The 14,614-nt window shown below is 46.9% G+C and overlaps 1 protein-coding gene across 1 annotated transcript in view; it reads left to right on the forward strand.

The window, feature by feature from the left end:
* Window positions 1-14,614, forward strand: part of hnf4b (hepatic nuclear factor 4, beta) — a gene marked incomplete at both ends in the record, with an annotated part of 107,769 nt that overhangs the window by 70,162 nt on the left and 22,993 nt on the right. The window contains 6 exon segments of the mRNA XM_084337141.1: window positions 4,188-4,218; window positions 4,220-4,286; window positions 5,916-6,075; window positions 7,049-7,201; window positions 7,958-8,138; window positions 8,140-8,204. Of these exon segments, the coding sequence (XP_084193267.1) occupies window positions 4,188-4,218; window positions 4,220-4,286; window positions 5,916-6,075; window positions 7,049-7,201; window positions 7,958-8,138; window positions 8,140-8,204 (657 nt within the window).

A 14,614-nucleotide genomic window follows, 5' to 3' on the forward strand; every position in this document is an offset into this window, starting at 1 on the left:
TTCAATGAGATATTATGCAATGGTTTCTGCTGTCTCATTTGGTGTATTTAACCTCGATTCATTTTGTTTGCATGCCACCCATCTTCCAGTCAAAGTACTATTATGATTGGGAATATTGTCACTGCTCCGTGGTTACTCCTGTCTGTAGAAACACCACAGTACTGGATTTGATTTGAGTGCTTCATGTGCGACATCAATCGAGTCGAGTGGGGCGCTATAACACATTGGCTTCGGATTTAGTGCGCGCACTAGTGAACTTCGCCACCCATTTGTTCCGACGGGTAGGTACATTTGGAATTTCTTCTGCAGTTCATCTGTAAAAGTACATTCTTTGGCATTGTGAATGTGAGCTGCGCTCCACTCTGTCCCCTCTTCCTCTGTTTGTGTGTGAGTGTAGTTGTAGAGCCGCCCACAAAGCTTCTCAGGGATTACGTCACACACGCAACAGATTACCGTAGTATTCTGTGCAATGCGCCAGTCAATTTAAGTATATGCAAACGGTCCGTGAAAGCCGGACATTTTCATGCATTTATAAACCCCCCCCGGACGGCCCGGACAGGGCGTGAAAAGAGGACATGTCCGGCCAAAAGAGGACGTTTGTTCACCCTATGTTAGCTCCCCTGTTAGCTTCCCTGTTAGCCTCTTTAGCTCCCCTGTTAGCTCCCCTGTTAGCCGAATCTGGGTTTAACATGATTTGTGGAGCTCCCTGTGTTGTGGTCGTGGTATTCACTGAACCTTGGTCGTGTAGTGTATCTTGTAGACCAGGCCCATTGCAAGTTGCTGTACTCTGTCGTCTACTAGCCATCCTAGGTTGTCAAAGTGGGCAGGGGTGAGGTGGGTTCTAGGAGTAAGGTCAAGCAGTAGTCTGACCAGTGTGTTTTGTTATGTTTGTGTAGCAGGGTGGATTCCCTACTTTATGAGAGTAGATGTACACACTGTCACCAGCGGTAGGGGGGAACGCAGCAGATCTGAGTCCAACTGAATCCCCAACTTTAGTGCAGGAGTGGAGCTTTAGCAGAGAGATGGATGGGGCCTAGGATTTACTAACCTAGGTGTAGTGTGCTGGTCCAGCTTTAACAAATTATCTCTGTATCTTTTCAATGTAAATAATAAATCAGTAACCAGTATTGTTATGTTAGCGTACTGAGCTGCGGTTAAAGGCCTTAACCACAGTTGTTATGTTAGCTACTGAGCTGCTGGTTAAAGGCCTTAACTACAGTGTTGTTATGCTAGCTACTGAGCTGCTGCAGGCCTTAACCAGTATTATGTTAGCTATGAGCTGCTAACTATAGAGGCCATAACCACAGTATTACATATACTCTTGTTAGCTTTATGAGGCTACATCAACATCCTATGAGTGCAGCTATAATGTTAGCTTTATGAGGCTACATCAACATGCAGGCTCCTATGAGTGCAGCTAATGTTAGCTTTATGAGGCTACATCAACATCCTATGAGTGCAGCTATAATGTTAGCTTTATGAGGCTACATCAACATGCAGGTTCCTATGAGTGCAGCTAATGTTAGCTTTATGAGGCTCTGCCCCCCCCCCTCCACTCCTCTAACACCCACCTCGCTCTGCCCCCCCCCCTCCACTCCTCTAACATTTTATTTATTAATTTTATTATTATTATTTTATTTGTTGCCATTAAAATAATAGGCAAGCATAGGGCTAAAACATTTTCATAAACAATAATATAATTTTTAGTTATTTGGTTATAATAAGGGCTTTTCTATGCATTTGTCTGATTGATTGATTGATTGAAAGCTTTATTGACAGACTGCAGAGTGGGTACAGTACAGCTGTATTCACTTGTTGCGGTGGTCTCAACGGAACAATTTTGATTGACAGTCGATTCTGCCAATCATCTTTGGTTTATCTTTGGCGAGCCCGAGTCGGCTCTGCCCCGGCAACCATTGCCGGGCCAGAGCCGGTTTATCTTTGGCGAGCCCGAGTCGGCTCTGCCCCGGCAACCAGAGCCGGGCCAGAGCCGGTTTATCTTTGGCGAGCCCGAGTCGGCTCTGCCCCGGCAACCATTGCCGGGCCAGAGCCGGTTTATCTTTGGCGAGCCCGAGTCGGCTCTGGCACGGCAACCATTGCCGGGCCAGAGCCGGTTTATCTTTGGCGAGCCCGAGTCGGCTCTGCCCTGGCAACCAGAGCCGGGCCAGAGCCGGTTTATCTTTGGCGAGCCCGAGTCGGCTCTGCCCCGGCAACCATTGCCGGGCCAGAGCCGGTTTATCTTTGGCGAGCCCGAGTCGGCTCTGCCCTGGCAACCAGAGCCGGGCCAGAGCCGGTTTATCTTTGGCGAGCCGAGTCGGCTCTGGCACGGCAACCATTACCGGGCCAGATCCGGCTCATCGTTGGCGTGCCGTGCCGGACATGTGCCGAGTGTGCTGACCGGTAGCCGGAATCGGGCGGAGTATGCTGGCCACCTGGGGTACTACAGTATGCCACCCTAGGTTTATTCCAAGAGCTTAGGGAGTTCTGAATTCTATATACGTTACAAGAGGAGGTTATTTTATACAGTAGGACTCCAGGCAAGAGTGTGCAAACAGCAAACACCAGGAATGAAAATTTACTATTTTATTTGTATACACTATATCCAGAGAGTCCACTAAAAACACTAGACAGACAGTTAGAGACAGTGGATTTACATATCTTGTTGGTAGGAAAAAACACAAAAAAACACACAAGAAAGGTCAACAAAACGTAACAAATAAAGGCTCAACCATATATTCAGATTACCACAGGAATCAAACGACAAGACAATAAGGTGTCGTCCTGTATTGCACCAACATCCAACTGCTCTGCTGTTGTACACAGGGGCAGGTCATCAGCACACCTGTGACAGAATTAGCTGGGGGGAAATCAAGGGGCCCTGCACAATTTACAACACATCGAAAACATGCTAAATAAAATCACACTAAAATCAAAATTAAAAACACCAAACAGTAAAAGGCATCAGGTTCACCCTGTTATATTGGCAAATTAAGATATTCTAATCCTCATTCTAAATCCACTTTACAATTTCTACAGTAGTAATTGGTGCATATGGAAGGGAAAAGAAAACACAGGAATAGGCTACTATAGTTTTACCATAGTTCATTTTCTTATTAGTTTTCTCTTTCCGTCTGATTCAGATGCCAATCTATCACACCTGTTCCGTAGAGGACTCATTTGCGGCATCGGTGCAGCAGGGTCATGTCAGCGAGGCAGAGAGGGTGCCTCTCACTCTTTCTCCCGCTCTAGTGTGATAAATAGGCTCCTGATTGTTTGCTAAGGGGACAGCTCTGATGACTGATTGTTCCGAGACTGGAGCTTGTTGTCTGACTTTGCGAGGGCATATTGGAATCAGGTTAAGGCCATCCAGATTGCTCCCTTTATAATGACGTGTGCACCGGTCACCAGCGTGTGACCGTCTCCTCTGTTGGAGGTAATTCAAGACCGTAGAGCTACCCGCACAGCGCACACTCATATTGTGTGTTATGATCACCACTGTTATAAGTGTGATATAAAGATACTGCTTGTACTTACTTTTGATTTATAATTTAGATATTCCTTTATTGGTCCCCTTGGGGAAATTCAGGATTAATTCATACATGAGAATAATATTTATTCAGGATTAATTAAAGATGCTGTACTGTAAGTAGTGTTTTCTTTGTTAAAATAAGTGTCCCTCCCAGTCCCTCCACTCCGCAGTAAAAAGAAAATACATTTTCCGGTATCCCTTCCCACTTTATCCAATCAGGAGAGAACCCTAGATATGTTTAACTTATTTGAAGAACTCCTGCCAAGCCAAATTAGTTTACTGCACTGGCAGATTATTGTACGTGTTTCAGGCACATCATTTGTTTTTAATTAAAAAAAATTGTCAGACTGTTTTTTGCCGTGTGAAGTTCTCTCTCCTGATTGAATAAAGTGGGGACGGATACCAGAACCTTTATTTTCCGTTTACTGCAGAGCGGAGGGACTGAGAGACCCATGTTACTACAACTGCAGTTTGATTGATATTACCTGGAATGCACAATACAAAAGTAATACAGTATGGTAAATATGGAAGAAAATAATTGCACATTTTAGAATTACTGTTCAACTTGATTTGCTTTAAATTGAACCAGGGAGCAGAAACATGGCAGAAAGCCAGAAACCTTCTTGATGGTCCCTCCTTCCCTCTCTCTTCTCCTCAGCTGTTCAGAAGGAGCGAGACCACATCAGCAGCTGAGGGCCAGGGGCCCGGTTCTCTATCTGTCAGCATGCTAATACAGGCAGAGGCCAACGTGCATCGGGTACCTGACTGTCACTTAAAAACACTTTTCCTATTCAGATATAAAGTGCCCTGCTGGAAGTATGGACCTCCCATTTCCCACAAAGCCTTAAGCCCGGAGAGCTCTTATCTGTTTCTGAGAAACATGCAGATAAAGGCCGTAGAGATGGATAGGATACAGGCTGCACTTTAGACAGGCAGCCATTCAATTCCCCAGAGATTCTAGCTGCAGGCTGGATTCAGTTACTCCTTTTTAGAAAACTGCTAAATTGCCCAGAGACCCCATCTGATCACAGGCTATTTAATTGCAGTGCTAGGTCTGGGATTGTATGCCAATGTTCAATTGCCTTCAAATGCATAATAACAACCAGATATCCCCTTTTGCGTGCAGAAGGAATGCGCCAAAATTAATTGGATGATTGACAAATGAACCACAAAATGAGGCCAGTGTGTTTTCCATCAGGGTTTTCATGTGATGTGTTCTGTGTCTGTATGTGTTAGAAATGTGCCAAGGCACTCAGATCACAGAGCACTGGATCACGTTTGTTCACACACACACACATACACCCTGTCTATCAATCAAAAAGCTAATAGGTCATTTTTACCCTTTGTGCATTTCCAAATGCATACATCTTTGTTCATAGAAATACAAAATGTACATAAAAAACTACCTATTATTATTAATGTATATCTTAAATAAATGTATGCATTTATACCTATTTCAGTCAGGTCAGACCATATTTGTATTATTCATGATTAAACCTGTATTGTTAAAAATATACATGATATGCTGATCCATTGATGCCCTGTAGAGGCAAGTGATTGATGTGATTTCTACTACTGATGTGCTGTATGATATATGGTGCATTTGTTGTATGGACGGTTAAAGGAGGTAATAGCATCTTGGCTCATCTAGTGCTAATCCTCCTCCCACCTTCACAGACAATCATCACCTCACACCTAGCAGTACTCTGACCACCATCTACATCCTCATGCACCCTCCACCCCATCCACACGCACACACATACACACAGGGGCGTAGCTGGGGGGGGTAGCTTAGGATGATTCATTTTTTTTTTTACTAGACATCACTCAGGTGTATTATTGATGCTCTCATTGATACTATGTTTGTTTCTGAAGTGTGTGTGTGTGTGTGTATGTGTGTGTGTGTGTGTGTGTGTGTGTGTGTGTGTGTGTGTGTGTGTGTGTGTGTGTGTGTGTGTGTGTGTGTGTGTGTGTGTGTGTGTGTGTGTGTGTGAGATATATATAGAGAGAGGGGGGGCTTTGGTAGACTATTGCATTGGTCCATTCATTGAAGATGAACGCAATGCGACATCCTTTACTAGGCTCACCCACCAACAGTGCAGGTGCTGAACTGCTGATCCGAATGTATAGGTAAAAACCATATTATGCGTTTTCATCAATAAAAAAATGGCCAAAAAAAATCCGCTCGCGCACTTGCGCGCCCTCGCATTCAGTGGGGGCCTACAAATACATTCTTTCATGGGGCCCAGAATCTGGAGCTACACTCCTGCATACACACACACAAACTTGTGCACTGACACACACACACCATCCATACAATTCATTCCCAGGTTACACTAACACCTGGGTGTCCTGTGAGCCTCTTAATATGGTCTGCCATTCCTAGTTCCCAGCCCTGGCCTCACCTATGAGCTGTGACATCAACACCAAGAAAATAGCTTCAGTGGGAGATGTGTTCGAGTCCATGAAGCAGCAACTCCTCCTGCTGGTGGAATGGGCAAAGTGCATCCCAGAGTTCTTCTGCCTCCCGGTAGATGACAGGGTATGCAAAAGACAGACCTACCCACTTGCCAAACCACTGTTTATATCAGTGGCCCACTAACAGCTGTACATGCAGATTACAATAATAACAGCTGTTTTTGTATTTATTTTGGTGTACTTGGTGTTTGCATTTAATGGTTGTAGTACATGCTTTCTTCTCATTGTGCATTCAACTTTCAACTTTCTTCTCATTGTGTTTTCAACTTTCAGCTTTCTTCTCATTGAGCATTCAACTTTCAGCTTTCTTCTCATTGAGCTTTCAACTTTCAGCTTTCTTACCATTGTGCATTCAACTTTCAGCTTTCTTCCCATTGTGCTTTCAACTTTCAGCTTTCTTCTCATTGTGCTTTCAACTTTCTTCTCGTTGTGATTTCAACTTTCTCCTCATTGTGCTTTCAACTTTCAACTTATTGTGCTTTCAACTTTCAACTTTCTTCTCATTGTGTTTTCAACTTTCAACTCATTGTGCTTTCAACTTTCAGCTTTCTTCTCATTGAGCTTTCAACTTTCAGCTTTCTTCTCATTGTGCTTTCAACGTTCAGCTTTCTTCTCATTGTGCTTTCAACTTTCAGCTTTCTTCTCATTGTGCTTTCAACTTTCAGCTTTCTTCTCATTGTATTTTCAACTTTCAACTCATTGTGTTTTCAACTTTCAGCTTTCTTCTCATTGTGCTTTCAACTTTCAGCTTTCTTCTCATTGTGCTTTCAACTTTCAGCTTTCTTCTCATTGTGCTTTCAACTTTCAGCTTTCTTCTCATTGTGCTTTCAACTTTCAACTTTCTTGCCCTATAAGAAGAGAGAATGTTTTTGTTTTAGAAAAAGTTTAGCATTTTTCTAATACCTTTGTGTGCCATGTGTTAAACGGTATAGAGCAATATAAAACAAGTATAATGCTTTCACGGCCCATAGTACTCTAGTTCATAGTGTCATAGTTCTCTTGAATGAACAGAGTGTGTTTTATTCCTATTATCTCGATCAGGTAACAACTTCGTAATCCCAGTGAACGGCGTGGAGATGGAGCTGTCCAGAGTGGCTTTCCGTATCCAGGAGGAGCTGGTCAAGCCTTTCAGAGAGCTGGACATCACCCACAGCGAGTTTGCCTGTCTCAGAGCCACCGTTTTCTTCGCCCCAGGTCAGTCAGTCTGTCTGAGGGTCACTGCCTCGTCATCTGTCCTCCCACAACAATTCATCCATCCTCCCGGACAAAGGCAGACACTTTGCCAGGAATCTTTTACTTCACAGTTTCTGTCCTGCGTGTCTCTCTCTCCTCTGTCCTTGGCGCCTACTGTACACACAGGTCGGTCTGCCCAGTCTGGTTTTATCGTGTTCTGGGGAAAACTATTAATAATAATCAGGGTGTGGTGGTGAGATCCACGCTGGCAGGGAGAGGTGGCCGCCGGCTGGACTTTATGGCCTGTTGGCCTGAAGCTGTGAGCAGCAGAGCCAGGCTGGAAGGTCATAGGACCTGTCCTGAGAATGCAACAGACGCAGTCCCACAGCCACAACACGTGTAGCAGTCACTGTTCTCCATGACCCAGCCCTGCACCTCCAGAAAAGCATCTGCCTGGTCCTGTCCTCCATGGACGGCTTGTGTTTGTTCAGATGTGACTTTTATCACAGCATGCCTTCTTTACATGGAAGTATAGCCTCCAAGAATTATTTCCCTGTCTGTCTGTCTCTGAAGCAGTGGACATTGGCAATGATAATCTTGTCTCACTCCTATCTCAAATCTTCAATGTTGTCTTTCAGCTTTTGACCATGATTGACTTAAGAAGCTTTATTTTACTATACTGATAGTAATGTCATCTCCTCATCCGCTTGCAGTTATATATAAGACGATTTTAGATTTCAGAAGCCTACATTGTGGCGGTGTGCCCATGTCTCCCAGACTGCCCAGGGTTGCTGAGCCCTCAGCTGGTGCAGCGTCTGCGTTTCCAGGCTCACATGTTGCTGGACAAGGCGATCTGTGAGCAGCGGGGGCGCCTCGGGGAGATGCTGCTGATGCTGCCCCCCCTGCAGAGCGTGGCCTGGCAGATGGTGGAGACTCTCCACCTGACACGGCTGCTGGGTGGAGTGCCTGCTGCAGGAGATGCTCCTGGGGGATGAGAGCTCAGCGGGACGAGGACTAGGCTTGGGTAGGAGGCACCAACTACAGTATTCTGATTATTGCTGCTAGCTCCTATCCTGAAAGAGATAACTTGCTGAAATACAGTTTGGTATCCAGTGTTGGGACTAACGCGTTACAAAGTAACGCGTTACAGTAACGAAGTTACTTTTTGCCGTAAATAGTACTCTAACGCATTACTTTTTAAATTCAGTAACGCTACTTACGTTACTGAATGGTTTGTTAGTTCGTTACTGCGTTCTTTGTATGTAGATTCATAGCGAGCGTCCTTATTTCGCCTGCGTTTGTTTCGGTTACTGTAGAGAGCGTCTATTTCTTTCCGTAGCCTCATTTCTGGTTTGCTCATTTCTGATTGGCCACTGACTGACGTTCTCTGACCAGACAGCGTCAGTCAGTGGCCACTGGCCAATCAGAAATGCGCAAACCAGAAATGCGGCTACGGAAAGAAATAGACCCTCTCTATTGTAAACAAAACAAACGCTCGCTATGAATCTACATAAAAAGAACGCAGTAACAAACTAACAAACCATTTAGCAACTACTTGGAGAGATAATTAATATACAACATGGAAACGAGATAAAGAACATGTTTGAGGCCCTGCTGGAGTCAACTGGACTAACGTAACGTTACTACATCTCGACCACCGCAGACTTTGGTGAGTGCAATGTGTTCACTGAAACTCAAGTTGATCAACGGATTTTGACTGTACGAAATCTGCCAGGGAATCTCATAATACTAATCAAACAATATAAATATAGTCCTTTCATGCACAATTGATATCCTAACTATTCTAACGTTGCAATGCTTTGATTTATATCTTAAACAACGTTGCAACTTGCAAGATGGTGAATGAATGAATGAATGAATGAATGAATGAAAACTTTATTTAACAGATTGCAGAATGGGTACAATACAGTACGGCTCAATACATACAATTGTTAAGGGGATGCAGACCTGAGAAAGACGTTTGTCTTGTTTCCATCAGGGTCCCCCATTTTCAATTCATATAGACATTTATGACATACACAACATACATGACATTTATGCCATAGGGACATATAGGTATTTAGTACTGATACATGTGTGACATAAACGGTATTCAAATATACAGTACTGTTACCCCTAGCTTTGGGTAGGGCATTCCACATTGTTGTGGCATAATTGCGAAACGTGTTTAGTCCCTTGTCCCATCTTTTTTTAATTTTTTTTAAATAACTAAATAGTTACTTTTCACAGTAACTCATTACTTTTGGGTGTAAGTAACTAGTACAGTAACGAAGTTACTTTGAAATGAAGTAACTAGTAAAGTAACTGAGTTACTATTTTTCAGTAACTAGCACAACACTGTTGGTATCCTAATGTGTTTCAATTATGCATACAAAAACAAGAGTAGATGCACACTCACCATGCCATGGTTCATATTCACATGGCAGCCATTTCCAACCTGAGCATGACATATTGTGCTTTCAACTTTCTTCTCATTGTGCTTTCAACTTTCAACTTTCTTCTCATTGTGCTTTCAACTTTCTTCTCATTATGCTTTCAACTTTCTTCTCATTATGCTTTCAACTCTCAACGTTCTTCTCATTGTGCTTTCAACTTTCAATGTTCTTCTTATTGAGGCCACCATGTGAAAATGGTCAATGGATGCACGAGTGGGAGGTCATTAAAAAGATCCTGGCGTGGTTCAGTAACCTGTTTTCCTCTCACATTTACCAACCTGGTGGGGAATCTACATACTGTAGCTTGGGAAATGCGCTAAATGACTGTTTTCCCACATTTATCTTAACATAGTCATTATTTCTCGATTACTGCTGGGGTTTTGCGAACGTGTTGTTATGGTTTGTATGCGACCCCAATAGCACGACACAGACAGGTAATTCAGAGTTAGCCAAAAACAAAGGGCGTATTTATTTTGAACAACAGAAATGTGCGACACTGTCCCTTTAAGAAACAAATAGATGTGAGGAAAAAACAGCGTCAGTAACTTGAGGGGGGGGGGGGGGAATAGGAACGTCCCCTTTAAGGGAAAATGTCAATAGCCCAACGGAAAAACACGAGGCAGAGTCGAGTAACATAAAATTCAACAACTCTTCAATGTTTAGGGAAACACCCGAAGGCGGACGAAAGCAATGAGTCCAGGACAAACAAGGATATATGTTGAGAGGAAATAGTCTTATATAAGACTCACCAGGAGCAAAGTCGAAGGGCAATTCAAGGCATGGGTCCAAGGGGGAGAAGAGTGAGTACACAGCAAAAAAACTCGGCTTGTCCGGATGGGAATGGTGAAAGTCGGCGATCAGGGCGGGGTCGACCGTCCATGATGAGCTGGCGGGAAACCCAGCTCTGTTCATCGGGACCATATCCCTCCCAGTCCACCAGATACTGGAACCCCCGTCCTCGGCGTCGGATGTCCATGAGCCGGCGAACCCTCCACTGTGGGTGTCCATCCACCATCTCGGGAGGAGGCAGATCTGGGGCAGGAGGCATCAGGGGACTGAGAGAGACAGGTTTTACACGGGACACATGAAACACAGGATGGATCTGCATGGAGGCTGGAAGCCTTAGACTCACCGCCGTGGGGCTGAGCACCTTCCGGATCTCGAAAGGGCCGACGAACCGGGGGTTCAGCTTCTTGGCGGTGGATTGAAGTGGGAGATCCTTGGAGGATAGCCACACCCTCTGCCCTGGTTGGTATGCTGGCGCTGGTGTCCGGCGTCGATTAGCTCCCCGACTGGCGCGCTCCGATGCCCGGAGCAGAGTAGTCCTGGTGATCTCCCAGACGCGACAACACCGGTCAAGATGAATCTGCACGGAGGGAACTGCCACTTCCGACTCCTGTGCTGTGAAGAGAGGGGGTTGGGAGCCCAGAGATACCTCGAACGGCGAGAGGCCGGTGGCGGAGCTGACCAGGGAGTTGATGGCATACTCGACCCAGGGGAGGAACCGGCTCCAGGATGCAGGCTTCTTGGCGGCAACACAGCGGAAAGCAGACTCCACACTCTGGTTCATTCTCTCCGTCTGCCCGTTAGTCTGTGGGTGATAACCAGAGGAAAGGCTAACAGTGGCCCCCAATCCCTTACAAAAGGCCCGCCATACCTGGGAGGTGAACTGGGGCCCCCGGTCTGAGACGACGTCCTGGGGAAACCCATGGAGGTGGAACACGTGGCTCATCAGGAGGTCCGCCGTCTCGGGAGCTGATGGAAGCTTGTGAAGGGCCACGAGATGGACCCCCTTGCTGAAACGATCCACCACTGTTAGAATGGCCGTGTTTCCCTGGGAGGGAGGAAGGCCAGAGACGAAGTCCAACGCCACATGGGACCAAGGGCAGCTCGGAATGGGAAGTGGCTGCAGCAGGCCGGCGGGTGCTTGGTGAGAGGCCTTGCTGCGGGCGCAGACCGTGCAGGCCAACACAAACTCCCTGACGTCGTTCCTCATGGTGGACCACCAGAACCGACGAGCCAGGAAGGAGAAGGTGCGGTGGACGCCGGGGTGGCAGGCAAACCGGCTGGTGTGGCCCTATTGGAGAACCCGGGACCAGACAGAGTTGGGTACGAAGAGGCGACGAAAAGGTACGTTGCTCGGAGCAGGATGGAAACGTAAGGCACGCTTCACCACGGTTTCGATGCCCCAGGTAACCACTCCCATCACCCTGGCCTCAGGGAGAATGAGAGTCGGATCCTTGGTAGTTGGATCCTCCTTGGTGTGTAGCCGGGACAGAGAGTCGGCCTTCGTGTTGCGCGACCCAGGGCGAAAGGTCAGCGAGAAGTCGAACCGACTGAGGAAGCTGGCCCACCTTGCCTGCCGGCCGTTGAGGCGCTTGGGTGCGCGGATGTCCGTTAAGTTCTTATGATCAGTCCAAATAGTAAACGGTTCCTCTGCCCCCTCCAGCCAATGACGCCATTCCTCCAAGGCAGCTACCACTGCCAACAGCTCCTGATTCCCTATGTCGTAGTTCCTCTCAGCAGGAAGGAAACAGAGAGAGTAGAAGGCACATGGATGGACCTTCTGGTCCGTCGCTGACCGCTGAGACAGGATAGCCCCTAGTCCATTATCCGAGGCGTCCCACCTCCACAATGAACTGCCTCTTGGGGTCTGGGTGGAGTAAGACCGGGGCGGTGGTGAATCTGTTCCTGAGGGAACGGAACGCAGAGCAGGCCGCTGGAGACCAGTCGAAAGGCAGGGAGGGAGAGGTCAGCTTGGTAAGTGGCTCCGCCACTTCTGTAGTTCCGGATGAACCTCCGGTAAAAGTTTGCAAAACCTAGGAAGCTCTGTAGCTCCTTCCAAGAAGAGGGCTCCGGCCACCCTACCACGGCCTGGATCTTGCGGGGGTCGGCTCGGGTCTGGCCGCTCTCCACGATGAAGCCAAGGTAAACAACGGAATTGGAGTGGAAACGGCACTTCTCCGCCTTAACGAAGAGCCGGTTGCGGAGAAGGCGCTCAAGTACTCGGCGGACATGATGGACATGCTCCTCGAGGATGTCGTCGAGGTAGACCACCACAAACTCATCGAGCATGTCACGAAGGATGTCGTTCATGAGCGCCTGGAATACCGCCGGGGCGTTGGTGAGGCCGAACGGCATTACCAGGTACTCGTGATGACCCCTGGGAGTCTTGAAGGCGGTCTTCCACTCGTCGCCCTCTCGGATCCGGACCAGATGGTAAGCACTCCGGAGATCCAGTTTAGTGAAGACAGTAGCCTGGGTGAGGGGCTCAAAGGTGGAGTTCATGAGAGGAAGAGGATACTTGTTCTTGATGGTGATATCGTTAAGTTGGCGATAGTCAATGCAGGGTCGGTGGCCTCCGTCCTTCTTCTTAACAAAAAAGAATCCAGCCACCACCGGGGAGGACGAGGGCCGAATGAGGCTCGAAGATGTACTCCATCGCTGCCTTCTCGGGGATGGTCAGACTGTAAAGGCGGCTGCCGGGAAGGGAAGCCCGAGAGCGGAGGTCGATCGTAAGGCCGATGAGGAGGAAGGGCCTGAGCCCGGGACTTGCTGAAAACCTCCCCGAGATCATCGTACTCAGGAGGGATAGTAGAAAGGTCTGGAAGCGGGACACTAGGGGAACTCCAGGAAGAAGGGCTGGGCGCAGCCTGAAGACACTGGACATGACAGCAGGGGCTCCACCCCATGATGGTGCCGGAGGACCAGACAATGTGGGGCTCATGCTTCTCTCCCGGAGGCGTCCGTTGATGCGGATGGCGAGGCTAATTAGGGCCTCGAGCGAATCGGGCTCCTCTCGGGTGGTGAGCTGGTCCCTCACAGCCTCGTTGAGACCCCTCAGGAAAGTGAGGCGAAGCGCCCGGTCGTTCCAACCACTCTCGGTTGCAGCCAGTCTGAACTGTGCGTAGTCGGTGACACTGCCACTGCCCTGCTGGAAGGTGCCCAACCGAGCTCCAGGGTCCTGGCCACAAGCTGGATGGTGGAATACCCTTCAGAGCTCCGCCACGAAAGCCGAGTAGGAAAAACTGAATTTAAATTAGCCCTAAATGTTTTTAAATCACTAAATGGCAAGGCTCCTCCCTATCTATCCGAGCTCTTGCACCGCCACACCCCCCACGATCCCTCAGATCAGCTGACCAGCTGCTATTGGTGGTGCCTAGAACTAGGCTCAAGACTAGGGGAAACAGAGCCTTCTCCACTGCAGCGCCTAGATTGTGGAACAGCCTCCCCCTCAGTGTACGGGCCGCCCAGACCGTGCAGGCTTTTAAATCACTTTTAAAAACCTACCTGTTCTCCTTGGACTCCCCCCCCACTTAATCACCACTAGACCCCTGGCCCTTCTATCCTCTTTGTTTACATGTGTCCTACATGTTTTTATTACTTCATTGCTTTACTATGTTTTTAATCTTATATCTTGCATCATATTATTTTGTTTTTATCAACCTGCCTGTGAAGCACTTTGGTGCCAGCTGCCGCTGCCTGGAAATGTGCTATACAAATAAAATTGACTTGACTTGACTTGACTAGTGTAAATATACAGTCAGGAACCAGCTACGGTTAGGTGTGATGCAGTGGAGGTTATTGCATGACTACTAGTGAGGCAGTGCTTCACTAGTAATATACAGAAAGAGTAATATACAGAAAGAAGACAAAAAAGTTATTATTAATATATATATATTTTTTTTATTATTATTATATTTTTTTATTAGAAATGTTTTCCTCTGTGAAAAAAACAATGCCAGTGAATTCTTTTTTTCTTCAAAAATGTCCAAGTTTCAGCTCTGAGCTCTCTGATCTGGCCTGATCCCATAACTGCAGTATTGGCCAGATGTCAATCACTCAGTGCTAAAATAGGTGCACAGGTTGGGCTTAAGAATATAATTATCCAATCAAAATAGGGTATTTGAGTTTATAAAAAGCGGGTAGTGAGGCTAAACCTCACTCATACATTTGAATGGGGCTTGAATGATTGACA

Source organism: Notolepis coatsorum (assembly GCF_963971535.1).
Source record: "Notolepis coatsorum genome assembly, chromosome: 20".
NCBI classification, from domain to species: Eukaryota; Metazoa; Chordata; class Actinopteri; order Aulopiformes; family Paralepididae; genus Notolepis; species Notolepis coatsorum.